We start from the raw sequence: 19,530 nt of genomic DNA on the forward strand, positions 1-19,530 counted from the left end.
GAGGTTGCAAGAGACTAGACCTAAAGATGACTAGTGACCTTCCCCGCATAAGGGCATCATCTTCCTTGAGCTTGATGAAGAAGTGCGGAGATGGATAAATATCCGAGTAGTACTTACTAGTCGCAGTCCATCCTTGATAAATAAATACCAACCCCTATGATAGTCAACACAACCCACCAAATCCTAGTACCAACCACAAAACCCCTCATTAAAACAGGACCAGTCATGGCCTCAGTCCCCGACTTCGACAGCCTAACCCTAGACCCCAAGGGTCCCGTAGGAAACGCATGGGGCCTGTTCCCAAGAAATGACATCGGCATGCTCAACCTACTCACGCCTGAGAACATACGACAAGCAGCGAGCGAGGAAATTCGCACGGGTGTCCGAATTTCGCTCGATCTGGCATTAGACCGGCTCAACCACCCGAGTTATGGACGCAAGCCATTCACCCGGGAAATGGTGAATAAGGCACCGAGAATTGTGAATGACGATATTTTGATGTTTAATACGCAGACGAGTAGTCAGTGGGATGGGTTTCGGCATTATGGTATGTTTGTCTGTGGTCGCTTTGGAGTGTTTCTGGTGTGGTGGGGTTGCTTGGGGTAAGGGTTAATGGAGAATAATATATATAGGACACCAGGAATTGGCATGTTACTACAAGGGACATACGTTAGAAGAGTTGCAGGATTCACCTGTTATCGGCATTGATTGTAAGCTCATCTGTTCCCAATCAAAAACCCCCTTCAAGTGTAGATCAAGCTAACATAACAATAAAGCATGGGTAAACAACGGCGGCATCGTAGGCCGAGGAGTCCTCCTCGACTATGCAACCTGGGCGAAAAAGAATGCAATCCTCCTAACCCCCTTCCAGACCAGCAGCATCCCCCTCTCCCACCTTAAAAACATAGTCCAAGAAAATAATATCAAATTCCGACCCGGCGATATCCTCTTCGTCCGCACCGGCTTCACAGAAGCTTACAACAACCTCTCAAACGAAGAAGAAGCCGCGCTGGCCCAGCGCCCCAGTCCCGATTTCTCCGGCGTCGAGAACGGTGAATCCACGCTGCGCTGGCTGTGGGAGAACCAATTTGCCGCAATTGCTAGTGACTCACCGAGCTTTGAGCCTTCACCTCTCGTTAGGGAGGATTCACCGGCGAATACGACATTGCACCAGTGGTGTCTTGCAGGGTGGGGGATGCCGATCGGGGAGTACTTTGATTTGGAGGAACTTGCGGAGTACTGTCGGGTGAATGGGAGGTGGAGCTTCTTTTTGTCGAGCGTGCCGCTTAAGGTGAGTGAATTTGAACTTTCATAGAGGTCTCTTGGTGGTAAGTGCTAATGGATGTTTTAGGTTCCGGGGGGCGTCGCGAGTCCGCCTAATGCGGTTGCTATTCTTTGAGATATAAGGTGGATTTATTTTCGGGAGTTGTGGAGGTTTTGCATTGCAAGTGTGTGAATTCAGACTAATTCCAGACTAACTTGGTAAGAGCCAAGGACAGTAATAAGAATTCAATATCAATCAATGTGAATGAATGGTGCCTGTCCAGGCAGTACATTGCATCGCATCGAGCCCTAAGTAACTGGTTCCGACATAGTACCTAGCCGTCATATCAGATATCAACGTTTTTCTTCTTGATGAGAACCTTAGTACTGATGCTAGGCATGATCTGTTCTCCATTCACGATGTTCTCAGGTCTTCCAGATTGACCCTCCTCAAACTTGAGATCATACTCAGCCAGGAGTCGACTCATGACGGCCTTCGCAATGACCGCCCCAAAGAACCGGCCGTGGCAAGCCTGTCCACCGAATCCGAAGTGTAGATTGGCAGGGCTAACATCAGTAAGGCTTCCATCTGGGGCATTAAGGTCTTTGCACCAACGGAACCCGTCGAAGGTAAGTGGATCTGGAACGACAGTTGGATCGCGAGACATAGGGCCGGATGGGAAGCAGACATGAGTTCCTTTGGGGAGAGTGACGCCATCAGAGAGGGTCAGAGGACGTCCAAGGACGCGTTGGGCAGAGACTGGCATCGTTAGTTATTAAATCATGGTTAGTAGCACGGGGGAGTGAAGAGTTGAACAAATGTATCTATATTTATTTAAGAATTTCAGCACATACCTTCAGAAGGAGGGTTAAGGCGCTGCGACTCGTGAAGAAAGCTATCCAATCGACGCTGGGCGCCAAAGTCGCTCAACGAGGCCCTAATCCAGCCGTTTGTCAAGGTCTCATGTATTTCCTCTCTCAGAGGCTCAAGGTACTCGGGATGGACCATCAGATCATACATAGCATGAGTGATGAGCATCGTGCTGGTCTGGACGACAGCCAAAGCCATGGTAATCATCAGTCCGTATGCCAAGTTCATGGGGTCTCTGTCCAAGTCATTGTCCGCTAGATCCATCATCCACTGCAAGAAATCTTCTTGTTTCTTGTAGGACGGGTCATTGAGCTCACGTCTCCTGCGGTGTTGAATCATAGGCAGAATAAGTTGTTCTGCAATCCACCGGAGTTGCGTTTCGAGTCTCTGGACACTTGGAAGGAAAGGAGCTGCCAGGCGACGGAGGAACCTTGGAACAAGCTGCAGTTGCTTGACGGCAATGCGCACATCGTATGTACACTTGGTGATAGTGTTGATCCACTGTTCGCTCCTGCAGAGCCTTTGGCCGATGATGATGCGGGATGTTGAGTGGGTAACGAGCTTGAGGATCATATGGTACAAATTGATGGGCACATACCGCCCTTCACAATAAGGGACTACAGCCGAGAAGGCATGGTGGAGTTCAAAGAGCAGTCGAGGGATTTGACGGTCTATGATCTGAAAGTCAGCGCTGATGCACAGCATATAATGAGATATTTGGTGTAGTAGTAAACTGCACGTGTTTCAGCGGTCTTTCTACATACCCAAAACTGGATTCAACTTCTCCGAAACAGTGCGCGCCGGCAACTCGCTGTTTATGAGTATGTTGGTACATCCTCCCAGGATATTCTGGATGACACCTGGTTAGCAGGATGCATCTTATCTGCCCAGAAATGGGTGGATATGCTCACCTTATACTTAGCACCGACAAGGCTTGCCTGACGTGAATGAAGACCTCCAACTTCTTCAAGATATTTCTGAGGTAGGACGACTAAATCTCCATCCAGCTTGAGAATCCGGAAGGGTTTGGATTTGTACTAAAGTATGATCAGCACCGACGAGTCTTTCTGCGCAGATGGAAACGTACCTTTTCGTATCCATAGTAGATCAGGAAAGGCGCCTTAACGACATAAAGGATACGGTTGAAAAATGGGGGCAGAAGCTTGAAGTGCTTGACGATAGGCAGGCTGGTTCGGCTTGCGTTTGCAGTAGAGCGCTCCATGATAAAATAAAAGGCAAGGAGGCCCACAAAGATAGGGACCCAGTGCCGTGCAAGTCCCATTTCTTTCAAATAATCCATGTAATCCATTATGATTAACTAAGGGGCTTTGAGATGAACGAAAATATGTTGGAGATATGGATGTGGATGTGTGGAGTGCACAGAAAAGATTGTCCTTTCATGAACAGAGTCAAACAGGAAGATAAAAGAAGAGAAACAGACAGATGGAGTAATGAGCAGGTCAATATGCTAGGCGCCATGGCGATTGGATTGGTGTTGTGAAAATCAACAGCATTGCGTTCCAGCAAGCATCAATACAAACGACTATTTATGGGTATTTGCGTATAATTTTACATTACACAAAGACACCTGACACCATAAGCTTCAATCGTTGCCAGCATATAATGCTAAGATATATGTATTATAGACGCCCCTTTCCAGTGCTTTTGTAGTCATTTTGCTAGCAGTGATTCGTTGTTACCAAGCTGCACATGAAGAATCACGATAGAACATGGTTGTTCTTGTTGTCTTGCAAGATTTCAATTATTCATAGAAAGACGTGTCTAGACGTATGTACATCATGCTATCCAAATACAAGCATCAAAGTACCCCCAAACTTTTGCTGTCCCCTTTTATCTTCCAGGTATACCAGTATCGAACGCCAGACGCAAATGCGAAGGATAGAAGAATGTTGGATAAGAAGAACAAGTGTGTAACCAAAGGAAGATGACTCGCAATCACTCAAGTCCAATCCATTCCTCTTCCCCACCTGCGGTGTCAGCCATGTTCTCATCACCATTTGCTGCCATATCATCGGGTTCAACATCCGCCAAGGTTAGGGTGTTGCTGGTCTTTTTGCCAGCAAGTACGGGTTTAGAGAGCAGATAGTTCAGATCGTACAAGTTCTTCTCTGTCATCCTCTTCAGGTTCTCCCGGATGTCGTCAATGGCGCGTTGAACAGCACGAAGCTCTGGCGCAAAAGTACCGGAGTTTTCCTTAAAATATCGGCCATGACTGCTTAGGAGAGATTCAATCCACAGCAAGTTGAACTCTAGGTGTGGGGTTTCCTCAGCAGCGTGAGCAACATAGCGCAGCAGACGAGGGAGGTAGACGGTTGGCAGGGCTCGGACGACATGAGAGATTTCGGACGGCGGGACTGCTTCATGAACAAGGCGGATAAACTTCGACTCGTTCAACCGGAACGCCATAACCAGCGCTTTCAGGAAACTATCATCATTATCGCCTGTGCCTGTTGTATATGCCTGTTTGGCATTCTCAAGAGTCTCCATAATGCTAGACGGGGTGATCGAAATGTCAAGATCAAATGGATCAAAGACATATTCTGTATCCAGGCTATAGATGAGAAGACCCTCCGTAGACGCCGCACAAAATGCACGCCCAGTCGGTGAGAAATTGACGCAAGTGACACGTACTTCCGGCCGAGTGGTACGAGCTCCAGCATCGCCACGCTTTGCGCCAGGGAGAGAGCGATCAACACGGTCTTCGTGATCCGATGCCTCGCCTGTCTCATCGATCAGGCCTCGGGGACCAGCTTCGGTCAAATCGCGACTGTTCAAGATCTCCTGGGTACCATCAAGCGATGTGTTGACGGAAACTGTGTACTTCTTTACCAACGAGCCCGTCCTCACGTCGTACAGGCAAATGTACTTGCTATTGCCTCCAGCGAGGATACAGCTTCCATCGGCGCTGTATGTAATACAGTTGAAGAACTTGGTTCCCGCGGCGTTTGCAGCGGTTTGGCGATCAGTTATCTTGCGACCTCCTGAGACATCACGACGACCATCAATTCCGCTTTCTTGTATTGCATCGGCCACAGACCAGAAAGTCAACTGGCCATCTAGCGATGATGCAGCCACCTGTTTGCCATCTGGCCTAAAAGCAACGCTGAGAACATCAGACACGAGTTGCAATGGCTCGCTGGTCTGTGTTCGCCCGAAAATGCTCCATATGCGAACTGTACGATCCCAACTACCACTGACGAGGTGGTTCCCGTCTGCAGCAAAAGCAAGAGCGGAAACGGGGCCTTCGTGGCCAGTGAGTTGATCAAGCAGTTGTCCAGTCTGAACAGACCATATATGAATGTCGAATGAATCTGGAGATCCGGCACAAACCACTTCGCCACTCGGGTCGACAGCAAGCGAAGAAAATGACAATCGAGACGGCGCGGTGAAGGTTCGGAAATTGCGATAACGGATGAGGTCCCACGCTCTTACTGAACCATCCAACGAAGCTGTGAACAAGACACTTCCTTTCTTGGCAAACTGGCAAGCAGTAACTGCGCTGCTGTGTTCCGTAAATGTCACGACGCAGAAGCCCGACTTGACATCCCAGACCTTGACCTTTCCATCGTCGGAAGTAGTAACGATCTTCTGGCCGTCAGGGGAGTAAACTAGGGAGCCCATCGACTCCAAATGACCCTGTTGTTTCAAAATGTACGACTCGGACTGCCATTCCCATACTAGCAATTGGCCATGCTTAGAGGAGCCAAAAGCCAGCCATTCGCCGGATTTGTTTACCGTCACATAGTCGATGTTGCTCTGGGAGACGCTGTTCTCAGTTAGCAGTAAGCACAATATTTAGTCTAGAAGGAAGCCATTATACCTTAAAAGGTGGATCATGTTGAACTCTGGCAAGTCGTAGAGCCCGAAAAGACCGTTCGAAAAGCCCACCACTAAAAGATTTGTGGGGGCATGGAATGCAGTGCAATTGACCTTAGCATCATTTTGCATAAAGAAGTCCTTTTTCACAATCCTCCAGCGTGCCTCGTCGACGTCCTCCATGGTATCGGGGTCTTTCTTTGTCACATATTCCCACCTGAATAAAGCTCCATCTTGACTAACGGTGTAGATCTACAAGAAAGTCAGCTAATATATAGGCGCACAATAGAGAAGACCTACAGATTCTTGATCAGCAGAAAAGAATGCCGCCTTCACACCTTGCCGATGCCCCGCCAATGTGGTGGGTTCAAAGCCCTCCTCTGGATCCAAGCTCCATACCCGTGCTGTTAAATCCTTGGAAGCAGTGAGAATGAAACGCGAATCGTGAGACCATTCCAAATGCTGGATGACGTCAAAATGACCAGCAAGATCTCGGTGTAAGATGAACGGTGCAAACTCGAGCTCTCCATTATTGTCCGCACCTGGCGTTGAAGGGGTATGCCAAAACTGCAGTCGTCGCCCCACTCCTACAGCAAAGAATCGACCGGACGGGGAAAATTTGAGGGATGAGACACGGCCCTTAAAAGAGAAGTGGTGGATAACAATCCTGCGCTTGAAGTTCGTCAAGATTGCGCGGCCATTTTCATCAACGGACAGCAGGAGGTTGCCTTGGGGGTTTAGATCTAAACGGTCGATGTTCGTGCGGTGCGCAAAGGGGAGAGTGTATGATGTATTGCTTTGCGCGGTGTCGCATTAGTGAGAACTGTCAATTGGTACTTATAGAGATGCGTGTAAGTACATACTGAACAAGGTCGAAGACCGTAACCCGGTTTCCTACCGGGGAAAGCAGACAGGTGCCATCTGGAGTGAAAAGAAGATTTCCTTTGCGATAGACCGTACCCAGCAGGTTGGAAAACTAAAGCATTGTTAGAAGGATTCACTCTGATTTGAGATACCGGGTAAAAAATAATGGAGCTACAGCTAAGGATAACTGACCTTGAAATCCGTCTTCATTGTCGCCAGCCCGTGTAGCCCAGCGTGCAGTCAGTCAATTAATCACCTTTAAATCTGGACCTCCAAAAAAAATGACTTTTCCACCCAAACGGGCGATAAGAGAGCTGATCCGCATGTTAATCCGACACCGATGAGCTAGTCTGGAAGAGGTATAGCGTGAGCCCCAGAATTGGAGGTCAGGTCATGGTCCTGGTCATGCCTTTTTCCTGTTTGCTTCTGTTTGCTTCTCCACTGCTGACAAGACGGGATTCAGGGGCAGTTTAACCCAACCCAAACCAAAAGAAGGTACGACAAACTGCCGCATCCTCTTGTTTGCCTGTCTTCCTTTACATTCCCAACGGCCATTGATTCCGGACTGGTACTGCTACCCATTGAAATCCTTCCTATTGCTACTTTAGTTTTCCGTTGGCTAATTGTCGTCGAGAGTAGGGCGTCGCTCCTCCCACCATCGTTTTGTTGTTTGGCTTGATTGAATTCCCATCTTTCGTTGATCGACCCCTTTATCACAATGGCCTCCACTACTGAGACTGCCTCCCCCATTGGCATTGCCAACGTAAGTTCTGGATTGCATTCGCAAAATACTCTAAAATGGACCTATAGCTGATTGTTTATTGTAATAGCTTCCCAACCAGCGGTATGTTTCTCGATTAGCTATGGTGGAGAAGGGGTGGAGGGGACTAACTGAAGCTTTACAGTCACAAGATTGTCGCTAAGCGGGGTGCGGCTTTCACTATTATGGTTTGTCTAATCGGACCCCAACATGAGAACCAGATCAGTACTGATAGTCTTCCAGGTTGCTGGAGAGTCTGGCTTGGGAAAGACCACGTTTATCAACACCTTGTTCTCGACGACCATCAAGAACTATGCCGACCACAAGCGTCGTCACCAGAAGCAGATTGACCGAACTGTTGAGATCGAGATCACTAAGGCCGAATTGGAGGAGAAGTTCTTCAAAGGTACACCATAGCACTTCCCGTTCGCTGGACGACAGCTGACGCTCTGGATGTATTTTTACAGTTCGCCTGACCGTCATCGATACCCCCGGATTCGGAGACTACGTCAACAACCGCGATTCCTGGCAACCCATCATTGAGTTCCTCGACGATCAGCATGAGTCCTACATGTTGCAAGAGCAACAGCCCCGCCGCACAGATAAGATCGATATGCGTGTGCATGCCTGTCTGTATTTTATCAGACCCACCGGTCACACTCTGAAGCCCCTCGATATTGAGGTCATGAAGCGCTTGAGCTCTCGCGTCAATCTTATCCCCGTCATTGCTAAGGCCGACACCCTCAGCCCCGCCGATCTGGCTCGATACAAGCAGAGAGTAAGATTGACTTACGTTCTCCATTTGTGAGGTCTTTACTTAACCTATTGCTTTCTTATAGGTTAAAGCTGTCATTGAAGCCCAAGGCATCAAGATTTACACTCCCCCGATTGAAGAAGATGATGAGCACGCCGCCACCCACGCGCGGAGCCTGATGGCCGCTATGCCTTTCGCTGTGATCGGTTCCGAGAAGGACGTGAAGACTAGCGACAACCGGGTTGTAAAGGGTCGTCAATATGCTTGGGGTGTTGCGGAAGTTGAGAATGAGGACCACTGCGACTTTAAGAAGCTTCGTTCGATCCTGATTCGCACCCACATGCTGGACCTTATTCACACCACTGAGGAGCAACACTACGAGGCCTACCGTGCGCAACAGATGGAGACCCGGAAATTCGGTGAAGCCCGTCCCAGGAAGTTGGACAACCCCAAGTTCAAGGAAGAGGAGGAGTCGCTTCGCAAGCGGTTCACCGAACAAGTCAAGGTCGAGGAGCAGCGTTTCCGACAGTGGGAGCAGAAGCTCATTGCCGAGAGAGACCGTCTCAACAAGGATCTGGAGGCTACGCATGCGGCGTATGTTCCCCCCATTTTTCACCTTCAAATGATAATCACACTAACAAGAAAACAGGATCAAATCACTGGAGCAGGAAATCGAATCTTTGCAGGGCTCATCCACCCGGAGCCATGGACGTCGCTAAGGCACTTTTGGACCACTGCCAACTGTGGTCTTTCGACCAACAGTGGGAAAAGCAGACTTATGCATTCGTCAACTTTAATTCATGTTCATTTGACTACCCCTTGAAATTTTCTTTAACTTTCCTATTTTCGGCTTTGTGTACTCGAGGGAGACAATTTGCATAGGGCATAGACGCCCTGTCCTGAGTTTCGCTGGGTTTTCTTGTTATTATTCTCTTTACCTGCTGGTAGCTAGCGATGGTTTTTCTACATCATTGATAATAACCTACTTGTATTCCGTGGCATGTCAATACACATTTAATTTGTTTGAGTTGTCCATGGAAATATACAAATAATTCGACCTCCGCGGGGGAGCCGCGGGACGCTACTAGAATAGAGTTACCTCAGTGCTCCCGCCGCCATTTTTATTGATTGCCAAGAACGAGAGCTCTTTTCTCCACATCCACTTAAACTGCGACTCTTGCGCGACTCAGATCTACACTTTAGACAGCGGCGTATAGCTAGCATTACCGTGTACAATGCCAGCAACGAAGCAATTTCCCACAAAGCTAGTCCACACTCTCAAGACACATAATGGTAGGCTCCCTCCACCTTCTTCAGCTTCTTCCCTCTGACGTCCCCTAGGGCCCGTGAACGCCGTCACATTCTCCAGTTATCCTGGAGCATACGTTCTAACCGGTTCCTCTGATCGTGCTGTCCATCTCTCCCGCGCAATACCCAACAAACCTGGTACGGAAACGACATCCCCGATCCAAAGATACGAAGCGCACGGGTACTCGGTGCTTGATGTCGCCGTCGCGGGTGACAATTCCCGCTTTGCCAGCGTTGGCGGAGACCGACAGGTTTTCCTCTGGGATGTTGAACAAGGCATAACTGTAAAGCGATGGAGTGGACATGCGGCGCGTGTTGAAGCGGTGCAGTTTGCAGGCGAAGGCGACTCAGTGGTCGTTTCTGGTACGCTTCACCAATTTGAAACACCATCGCAGCCTACGCGATGATAACATCAAGTGATTCTAACGTAATTCTATACTTCAGGTAGTGCCGACACGACAATTAATCTCTGGGATACACGATCCAACTCAACAAAGCCAATCCAAACCCTCACCGAAGCCAGCGACACGGTCTCATCCATCCACGTCCACACCCCTACGTATTCCATCGCGAGTGGAAGCTACGACGGCCGTGCCCGTATCTACGATGTTCGCATGGGTCGCACAACGGTCGATGTTCTTGCGCACCCGGTAACGAGCGTGCGCTGTTCGACGGACGGGAATGCCCTCCTGGCTTCAACATTAGACAGTCGCATTCGAATGCTTGATCGCACTGATGGAAAACTCCTCCAAGCGTTTGGGAACGGGGACAAGGGTCTCGGGAAGACCGGGTACCGGAATAGCGAGCTGCGAATCAGGTCTGCGTTTGCCAAGGGGGATGCGATGGTGCTCAGTGGAAGCGAAACGGATAAAGAAGATCGGTCGGCCCAAGCGTACGTATATGCTTGGGATGTTGTGAGCGGGGAACTCGTCGCTAGTGTCCCAGCCGGCGAGGGCGTCAAGGTTGTCAGTTGCGTAGCGTGGAATGAGAAGGGGGGATGTTGGGCTGGTGGATGTTCCGACGGTACGTATTTCCCTTATTCCAACCTCTATCCCTCATTTTCATGCATCATTTCGCGAGCGTCGAGGGATATCTCTCGATCTGCATTTGCCCCCACATATTGAGTCTTGGAATGTGCTAACATGACGTCTCAAAAAATAGGCAGCGTCAAAATCTACGGCTAAAGCAGGCTCCGCCAACCGATGAATAATTAACGTAAAGGTGCCACGTGCACTAGTCACGTTGCACATATCAATTTTCACCAACTACAGCTCACAGGCCTTTGTTAGGCCTACCTCCCAAGAGAGGCGAACGCATCGCAATCCCTAAAGGGAAAACGTCGTGGCACGGATCGCTTCCCTGAGACAAGGCAAACCACTTAAGCCATATCTCAATCTCCACAGCTCGTAGCCACTTACCAAGTGTTCACGGATAGCCATAGTGCCTCGGCTGCGCCACCACTAAGACTTCAAAAACTGGGATATACTTTCCCTAGCACGAACGCATGACACAGTCACAAACACCGATCTATTGAATAGTTCCTTCGGTTTCCCAGGAATTTATGGATTGCCACTTTGGAGTCGTGAGGCTGGGTTTCAAATTGGTCTGGTTCAAGCTTTTAGGCTCCTGCAATTACGAGTGCTATGGTTTCTCAGCTGACATAGGTTTGTAATGGAAGTACTATGGAATTGTCATTAGTGGAGATAAAACCCAGTCCGAACGAAAATCGTCATTCTAAGAACAAAGGATACGAAGGACAAGATAAATGGCCAGTAGTCAAAGCGTCGTGGATATCGATAACAATCCAAACTTAGATATCTAACCTCCAATCAAAATCATGAACATCAATCACAGTATCTCATACCAAGACATAGGTACCTTCGCTAACTATCAATACAAGTTTGGGTGAAAGAAAAGTTAAAAAAGAAGAATGTACTGTTATCCATATCGGGTCGTAGTCCAAGATGATGAGATGAGAACTTTTGGGCGCCAGTATAGCTGATTATGAAAGGCATCAACGAAATTTTGCGATCCGGGCGTAAATCATAAATGAGAAGAAGAGAGTTCAGGTCACCACAGATGCTCTCAAAAATAAGAGAATTCGAAAGTAAACCTCGGCATCTTCTGCGGAAGGCCGGTGATACGTTTGGTGTCGAAGCCGGAGTATAATCGAAGGCAGTAAGCCAAATATGATCATATCTCGAATTCTTCAAGGTCCTCGGGCTCATGACTCTCTGCTTCCAAAGCATCCACAGCACGCTGAAGCTCGTGCTCACCGACAAGGATGGTGCCCGCCCGTGCAGTGCTGAGGAAGCTGATCTCAACAGCCTCTATGGAGCTGTCCAAGTCAGGCTGCAGGTGGTGGGTCAGATTGCTGTTGGCTAATTTGCGTCCAGAACCAGGGGTTGGAGGTTTCACGGGTCCGCCCGATCCGACACTCGAAGAGAAAAAACGATTCATGGTGTCATCAAAAGAAGAAAAGCCATTGAAAGAATGAGACATAATTGTGGAAGAACCGTCCGTGATGTCATCGCCTCGAGCATGCGTAGCGTCTGCCAACCTACCAGCTACGCCACAAACAATACCAGTAGCCTCTAATGGAAGTTTGCGCAGATCTAGCATGATAGGGACAAGGATCTCCTCTTTTGAGCCTAATAAGAGACTGGTTTCGTCATCTGGCTCGGCAGGGAATGTAGGGTCACTCGAGAATCGGGGCAAAAGCCGCTGTTCCAACAAGAGTGAGGCTGCGGGATCGGCAGCCGTCATGGTAAGAGACAGAAAGCGTGGCTTGTCGACGACAAGAGCGATTGTCAGCGCATCGCGTAGTATAGATATAGAGCTGACGTCACTGCTGTCACGATGGTGAACCGCACAATGAACTAAGCGGAGAGATCTATCAACCGAAGGAGTGATGCTATTCTTTCGCAAAGAAGAGAAAGTGCGAGTCTGTAATTCATCAAGTGACGATGGTGGAGGAGTGGGCGGGGGAGATCCCAGGCTGCTGGCGGACCGAGAGGACACGGGACTGAGGCAACTGTTGAACTGATTGTTGTTGATGAATGCGTCCGTTGACATCTCGAATTGAAACCCACGCTTTTCCAGAGTTCGGATTACCTGCGTCTTGCTACGCAGAGGAACAATGATATAGTCTGAGAAGTAAGTGGAAATAAAAAATATAGAGCTGCAAATATCCTCATTAGCACAACCTACGATTTGGAAAAGAAGAAAAAGAGACATACATTCCCGCCATCGCTAATGGACTGGTGAGTTCGAGTACTCGTTGGCCCGCCTCGAGACCTTCTCCGTAAACTTGCATGGCGATGAAATCCTCACGACTAATAGACAAGCGGCACGGGTTAGATACGTTGTCTTTCGCAAACCGTTCTACCAACGGGGCGAAATAGTCATTGGCGAGTTGCCTAGGACACATAATAGAACATTCCACAGGTGTAATGGAGAGGTTCAAGAACGCGGGTTGGGCGCGTTTGTGGACGCCGTCGGGGCCACCATTCTGGAAATCTGCATGATTTCCACTAATTGGAGGTACCTCATGAAAAAGGACCTGAAGGATTGGATTTAAAAAATAGGGGTAGAGATCTAGTGGAATATGGACGAGGGCCAGTCGATCATCCTGCATTACCATCATTGTTGTTAGCAAGCTAAGCCTCAAGAAACGAAGGATCACTGGAAATGTCCAGCAGTTGTCTGAAGAAGCCATATTCAGGAATCATGCTGTAAGGTGATCTAAGGCATGTAGGACATAGTAGGCTCACCATGAACTGGACTTGAGCAGAAATGAGCGACAGTGACTGCTCCATCTTTTCAGGGGTATTGTAAAGTCTGTGTGGCTCAAGAACAGGTCAGACGCCGGCGCTTCACGAGGGCGATCTCGTGAATAAATCACTGGTGGATTTAGTGCGGCGCAGGACAATAGAGCCAGGCTGAATTGAGGCTCTTCGTTGATGGTGTGGCAAGGCTGGATTTCAGCAGGTAGGACTATATATAGGAATACAAATCAAGGAAGAACGAGGACTTGACAGTCCACTCCGCGTGATTGATTCCTGTCGAAACTTTAGACGGCGCAAATGATATACTAAGAATAATCTTGAGGCGGTACTGGTGTAATTGATAGCTTGCCTTTGTGAGCAACTAGATGAGCCGAGCAACAAAGTATTTTTAGACGGACAGCAGGCAGCATAAAGTCGGTTCGTCTGTTTGTCTTATACAGCATAGTTTTGTTTCCGTTGAATCTTTTGAGACGTTGAGCAGTCATTCCTTCTCGTCGACCGCCTTCCGTTACGCCATTTTCTGAGGGAATGATATCAATAAGACCAGCACACAAGTAAGGGGTAGTCGAACGATGATGCTATAAGAGACGGACAATCAGGGAAAGATGAGGAGCATGGCATCAGAGATGGTTCGAAGCACACCAGAACCGGAATGAGTCAAGACGGTGGAAGAGAACAAGACCTCCTCAGGTGACTTGGACTCTATGCCTGTTCTGTACTTGCGTCTCTTTTCCTCACTGACTCAGTTACGACTCCCTCTTTTCTCCCTCTTCTTCACCCTTTCCAATGCAATGCGATGAATTGATAATTATTTTGTCGGCTGCTCTTTCCGGCTTGCTGAAACTTGAGTCACGGAAGGTTTGTCGCAAAAAAGGTCCCCACACAGATATCCACAATCGTTGGAAGCTTAACCAAGGCAAAAGAAAAGGAAAAACAAAATCAATTATGAGGGTATATATGAACGGTTGCCTCTCCCTTCAGAATTTTTTTTCTGGCTTTTTGGCCCCCTGAGGCCTGAGCAACTGCTTGAGGAAATCTCGTTAATGCCTTATCCTCTTTTTTTACCTAATGATCTTTCGCAATAGATATAGCCGTTGGCCGAGTGGTTCGTTCAGTGTCGTGTCTCCACCAACACCACTGCTTATCAGCAGTAGTAGCAAATGAGCAATTCCGTTGCGATCGCCACTCCGCGGTAGGCGCCACTACCGATAAATGCCTGTGCTTTTGCTGGTCGAATCCTCCCGGCGCACGGTTCCTATGCCAAATCCAATGGTCCTGTGTGGGCAGATCAGGATTTGAGACGACTGATTCATGGCGGATGCTTATGGGCTCCCCGCACTTTGAAGCGACAGGGATCATGGGGTAACTTACTTGGGCTAGTCAGGCACCGCAAGACTGATCGGTCACACAGTCTGCAGTTGAATGGAGTGTGGCAGCACCATTCGTATCGTAAGATATGGATCTCCACCCTCTTCGCAAGCAAGGGAAGCCCGTTTTCGACGAGAGATAAAGCGGGTGGATTTGGGAGGGTCCCAATGACACTGCAATGAGTTAGTTGGGTGGAGTCTTGTCCATCCACGGAATGCCAGCGGGAGACCCCTACGATAAGGGAAACCCTCCGCATTCTTTGAACCTGCCATAATCATGGCATCACCCACTTCCCCTTCGGAATATAACACCAGCAGTACAACCCTGGTGCAGATATTGTTTCATCTAGCAAGCAAATGTCAATGCAACGGCGTCATACCAAACGATGTCTATGAATCCCGTCGGAGGTCAATTAGCTCGTCATTCGCAACGGCAATCACCACAAATGGCGAGTCTGGTTTTACATTCCTCGGCACTGCCGGTTAAAACATCCAAGACATTCATCTGACTGCGCTTGCAGCGCTACAATAGCAAATAACTGTGAAATCTATGTCCCATGACCTTCTCACAGCGCAGCTTTTATCTTTCACAAAAACTCACTAGCATGGTTGTTTCTCAAGCGCTTTCCCATATCTTGCTCTTCATGCATACAGTTGTCTACCTCTGACGATCATCTACAGGCAGTCAAAATCACGACTCTCGCGTTCACTGGCTTCTGGGAATCCCAATCATCAGATCATGTCGCCATCTCGGTGATCTACTGGTTATGCTTGCCTAGTCAGTTTCTGACGTATGTAGGGTCCACTACATCCTTTGACTGCATTTGACGACCATACGACTCTCTTAATAATTTAGGTGTCTAGCGTGTCAACATATACCCAACCTGACCATTTCCGGTCTTCTCTTTCCGTTAGGCAGATAACCATCACCAGCTCTCTGACCGATGTGGGCTCCATAATGAGCGATTTAGATCCCTTGTCGCTTCCAATAGTTTCACATGCTTTTCAGCTTCCTCTCCGCGGTATTTGTGCTCTCAGGCTTTAGTCTATGGAGTCTATAAGACATGGACTTAATGACCCATTCTCCGTCTATTTGAATAATACTTCAAGGTCCACTGGTATACATACCCTTCTGATGAAGGAGCCCTTATCAACTATCAAAAATCCACCTGGAAGGACGGCATTCCCACTAACTGTACCACATAGATATTTGAAGTTAGAGAATCAACGGCTGCTACCAACCATTCATGGGATCACTAAGGGTCCTGAATATTAGAAGAATACAATCATTACAGAACCTGTACATACTCCACTAGCCGTCATTTAGTATCATCCAATGAGAAGGACGACCGCATCGCCCTGTGCTCTGAAACATGTCAAGATTACCACTAAATCATGACTGTCGTAGTGTCACAGTCTTACCTACCTATCAGACGTCATATCAACCTAGGGTTAGTATACGGCCAGAAATTCCTTCATTATTGAAGGATCCAGAGCACCACTATGTACGAGTAGCTCAGTCATTGTAAATAGCTTAAATAGCCAGAGCCAATCTCTTACAGTAGTCTCGTTATCCCCATTTCCACGCCCATCTGCAATAGTATATGAAACATACAAATTCTATCCATGCCAAGTGGACCTATACACGACCATATTATAAACAAAAACAATAGCAACAACAACAACTTCATAAGAAACCCACAATCCACCCCAACCCCCAACCAACCAACCCACTCAAGACCACATACACACAATGACCACCAACCACCACTCCAAGCAACCTGTACCAACCCACACCATCCACCCAATCTCCCCAGTCGACCTAACCCGGCTAACCCCCTCCCAACAAGCCATCTACAACTGTCTCCGCTCCCAAGGCTGGACCGACACACACTGCACCACCTGGCTACGAAGCACCGAGCACATGCAAGAGTCTCTATCCGGGTGGTTCCGCGCGCAGGGCTGGAGCGAGGAGCAGCTGCGGGCGTTTCGGGAGCGGTGCGAGGGGGACTTGCCGGTGGGTGTTGCGCCGCCGGTTACGGGGGATGATGGATGGCAGGCGGAGTTTGATTTGCAGGGTAAGTTGCTTGGGGAGGCGGGGAGGAGGAAGAGGGTTGGAGAGGAGATGGGGGTTGGTTTTGGGGTTGGGGGGAGGAGGGGGTCTAGGTAGTCATTGTGATGTGGTGGTGAAGGGTGCAGAGGAAGGAAGAGGTGTGTGTGTATGTTGTTATTGATTGTGGATTTGGTGGATTGTCTTTGGGTTTGTCTTGTGGTTGCTTTTGTTTGTTTCAGATACCTTTATGTGCGAATAGTACGAACTACAGAGGGATGTGGCTCTATTATCTATTGATGCTCTAGGAATGTACATATTCTGGAAGGGAAGAAGTGGAACAAGACAAGAATCACTTCTCTATATAGCTATTCACGCTTCCTATCATGATGAGAGAAGAGGTTCCGGGGTATGCTCAGAATGTAATACAACAGGCTAAGCAGAGCTCTTGATGGTATCATGGCAATAGTAGCCCTAATATCAGACGAGATAGAAAACAAAAGAAGTGCTCTGTAGGCAAGGTAAACAGTTATACATGCATATATATCATTGATCAAAGTCATTACCGAGTTTTGTCTGTCTGACAACAATACAGTTACATATATCAACAAAGCAGCCCAATGATTTTTGGATTGTCCTCTGAGCCAGAGCAAGAAACCAATCATAGATAGAAGAAACGATGACAACGCCGGCAATGCATGAATCATCCCAACAAACAACAATGGTATAAATCGAATCCTACCGAGCCAACCCAACTGCATCTAGTAATTACTCCTCGTCGACTCTGGCGCGCTTGGAGCCACGGTCTTCACGATCGACTTCCTGAATGCCGTAGCGCTTCTGTCCAGCTCCGCCGGTGACGTCGGCAATCATACTGTCGATGCCGAAGGGATCAGTGGTGTCTTTCTCGAATTGAACAGGACCATCACGAGCCTGTTTCCGTTAGCAGTGATCCTATTACAAAGTTGACGAAGACCAATCAAGTTACTCACCTCGGCATCAGCGGCTCCACGGAAGCCTTCCTTGGCCTTACCCAGAACTTCAAATCGGTTCGACTTCTGAATCCTGCTCATTTCTCCCTCGGCACCACCCTCGTCGTCGTCGGCATCGACTTGGGCCCGGGGACGGTAGATGCTGTTGATGGCGTCCTGCGCAGCAAACAACGGCTTGTCATAAGGGTTATCCTCGTTGAATCCGGAGTCCATTCCACTCGTCTGGTTAAACAGACGAGAATCCCACATAGTCTCGGAAGACTGAGTCGGTTTGGCCAATCCCAGAGCGACCTTCTCCGAGATATCACGATTCTGTTCACGGGCCATGGCCTGAATACGTCTCTCTGTACCCATTCTCGACTGACGGAGCTGTCTCTCGTTTTCCTGGCGGCGTTCGCGACGCATGCGCTCGCGCTCCCGGGCAGCTTGTTCGTCATCACTAGGAGTGCGAGACCGATCAGAGTACGGAGACGGACTGCGGCTGACACTGCGAGAACGAGAACGAGAGCGAGAAACGGCACGGGAGTCGCGGCGGCTGCTGGTAGCTCTCTCTTCGCGGGCCTTTTGGGCAAGTGCCCGCAGGTGTTCTTCCTTCTGCGCCTTTTCCTTTTCCGCCAGCTTTTGCTGCATCTGAGCACGCAGTCTAACCTCCTCACGAGCATGTCTATCGGCAGTGAACAAAGCCTCAGCAAACTGAGCAAACTTATCGTTAATAGTAACATCTTGCAGACCACGACCATCTGCGGCCAAACGCTTATCGAGCGGAACCGTATAACCCTTGGGATTCTTCCAATTCGACACGGGCGGTGGAATCTTCCAGGCCTCCTGATCTTCTGCCGTAAGCTTCCGCGGCGGCGAATGCATGATCGGCGGGGGCGGCGACGGCGGTCCACGAGGGATCTTCTTATGCTTGAACTTCGGCGGTTCCATGGGATCCTGCTGCCTTTCCACAATCTTCATGATCCGGTCATTCTTCCGAGAATTATCACCCATCTGGTTGGCAGGCGTATAACGAACAAAGGTCGGCTCCGCCCGACTACCACCTTTCACGTTCTTAGGCTTCTGTGCTGCGACAGCTCCCGACACCAAGTTCGCCAGCGCATTCTTCGTCTTCTCCATCTGCTCCGCGACTTCCTCTTCCGACGGCCGGTCAAGCGAGATTTCACCCATATCCACCCGCTGTCGGAGCGGAATCAAGTCCTTAAAGGAGGCGTGCACGATCCGGTTATCGCTGTGGCCTCGTCGCGCGATCGCATCGTATTTAACCTTTCCCTCTGCATCAACCTGGACAGCAAGTGCATTAGATGTCGATGATGAGCCTTTCCGGCCCATGTCAAGCGGATACTGTGCGACCAAGATCTCGGGGAACGCGCCACCGTCGCCAAAATCTTCGGGGGCTCGAGGACGCCATCCGGTACGGTTTCCATACGGGGGAGGGCCAGTTTTCTAAAGCGTAGATCATTAGCATCCCCAATAACACATATATCTCACATTCAAATAAATGAGGATGAACTCACCCTTAACACAATCTGAGACTCATCGATCTGGTCCGCGCCCACGACCCGCGGACCACGGGGCTGCGCGTGATGCGGAATCTCCTCATCCTCGCCGGTGTATTTCGGCTTTGGAAGGGATTTGAAAAGCCCCTCTGCAATGGAAGTCATTGTCGAGGGGGG

General features: G+C 49.0%; 8 protein-coding genes across 8 annotated transcripts; 4 read left to right on the forward strand and 4 right to left on the reverse strand.

Annotated features, from left to right (window-relative positions):
* Nucleotides 1–225: 225 nt before the first annotated feature.
* On the forward strand, nt 226–1,399 carry F9C07_10649 (uncharacterized protein; the record flags this gene model as incomplete). The annotated part of the gene is made up of 4 exons (XM_041292202.2): nt 226–547; nt 633–710; nt 777–1,291; nt 1,352–1,399. 4 exons carry the CDS (start codon nt 226–228, stop codon nt 1,397–1,399), a joined length of 963 nt encoding a protein of 320 aa, XP_041146522.2.
* A 211-nt stretch (nt 1,400–1,610) lies between these two features.
* Nucleotides 1,611–3,443, reverse strand: F9C07_10648 (putative cytochrome P450 monooxygenase SirB-like protein; the record flags this gene model as incomplete). The annotated part of the gene is made up of 5 exons (XM_071507465.1): nt 1,611–2,023; nt 2,119–2,867; nt 2,899–2,983; nt 3,060–3,171; nt 3,222–3,443. The coding sequence occupies 5 exons, from the start codon at nt 3,441–3,443 to the stop codon at nt 1,611–1,613; spliced, it is 1,581 nt and encodes a 526-aa protein (XP_071366555.1).
* A 647-nt stretch (nt 3,444–4,090) lies between these two features.
* Nucleotides 4,091–7,045, reverse strand: F9C07_10647 (putative small nucleolar ribonucleoprotein complex subunit; the record flags this gene model as incomplete). Its single annotated transcript, XM_041292193.1, has 5 exons — nt 4,091–5,921; nt 5,976–6,223; nt 6,272–6,767; nt 6,835–6,947; nt 7,028–7,045. 5 exons carry the CDS (start codon nt 7,043–7,045, stop codon nt 4,091–4,093), a joined length of 2,706 nt encoding a protein of 901 aa, XP_041146524.1.
* Nucleotides 7,046–7,553: 508 nt separating this feature from the next.
* F9C07_2067666 (septin family protein) lies at nt 7,554–9,068 on the forward strand (the record flags this gene model as incomplete). Its single annotated transcript, XM_071508725.1, has 6 exons — nt 7,554–7,598; nt 7,733–7,783; nt 7,839–8,001; nt 8,063–8,373; nt 8,435–8,943; nt 8,999–9,068. The coding sequence occupies 6 exons, from the start codon at nt 7,554–7,556 to the stop codon at nt 9,066–9,068; spliced, it is 1,149 nt and encodes a 382-aa protein (XP_071366556.1).
* Nucleotides 9,069–9,584: 516 nt separating this feature from the next.
* F9C07_2068152 (WD40-repeat-containing domain protein) lies at nt 9,585–11,566 on the forward strand (the record flags this gene model as incomplete). Its single annotated transcript, XM_071508732.1, has 4 exons — nt 9,585–9,642; nt 9,691–10,020; nt 10,102–10,680; nt 11,532–11,566. The coding sequence occupies 4 exons, from the start codon at nt 9,585–9,587 to the stop codon at nt 11,564–11,566; spliced, it is 1,002 nt and encodes a 333-aa protein (XP_071366557.1).
* Nucleotides 11,567–11,850: 284 nt separating this feature from the next.
* F9C07_2068091 (uncharacterized protein) lies at nt 11,851–13,475 on the reverse strand (the record flags this gene model as incomplete). The annotated part of the gene is made up of 3 exons (XM_041292194.1): nt 11,851–12,838; nt 12,897–13,288; nt 13,431–13,475. The coding sequence occupies 3 exons, from the start codon at nt 13,473–13,475 to the stop codon at nt 11,851–11,853; spliced, it is 1,425 nt and encodes a 474-aa protein (XP_041146527.1).
* A 3,090-nt stretch (nt 13,476–16,565) lies between these two features.
* Nucleotides 16,566–17,486, forward strand: F9C07_10643 (uncharacterized protein; the record flags this gene model as incomplete). Its single annotated transcript, XM_041285986.2, has 2 exons — nt 16,566–16,890; nt 17,458–17,486. 2 exons carry the CDS (start codon nt 16,566–16,568, stop codon nt 17,484–17,486), a joined length of 354 nt encoding a protein of 117 aa, XP_041146528.2.
* A 144-nt stretch (nt 17,487–17,630) lies between these two features.
* Nucleotides 17,631–19,518, reverse strand: F9C07_10642 (SKIP/SNW domain-containing protein; the record flags this gene model as incomplete). The annotated part of the gene is made up of 3 exons (XM_041292195.1): nt 17,631–17,795; nt 17,855–19,300; nt 19,372–19,518. 3 exons carry the CDS (start codon nt 19,516–19,518, stop codon nt 17,631–17,633), a joined length of 1,758 nt encoding a protein of 585 aa, XP_041146529.1.
* Between the last annotated feature and the right edge of the window lie 12 nt (nt 19,519–19,530).

This window comes from Aspergillus flavus, chromosome 4 (assembly GCF_009017415.1).
Source record: "Aspergillus flavus chromosome 4, complete sequence".
In the NCBI taxonomy this organism is placed as follows: domain Eukaryota; kingdom Fungi; phylum Ascomycota; class Eurotiomycetes; order Eurotiales; family Aspergillaceae; genus Aspergillus; species Aspergillus flavus.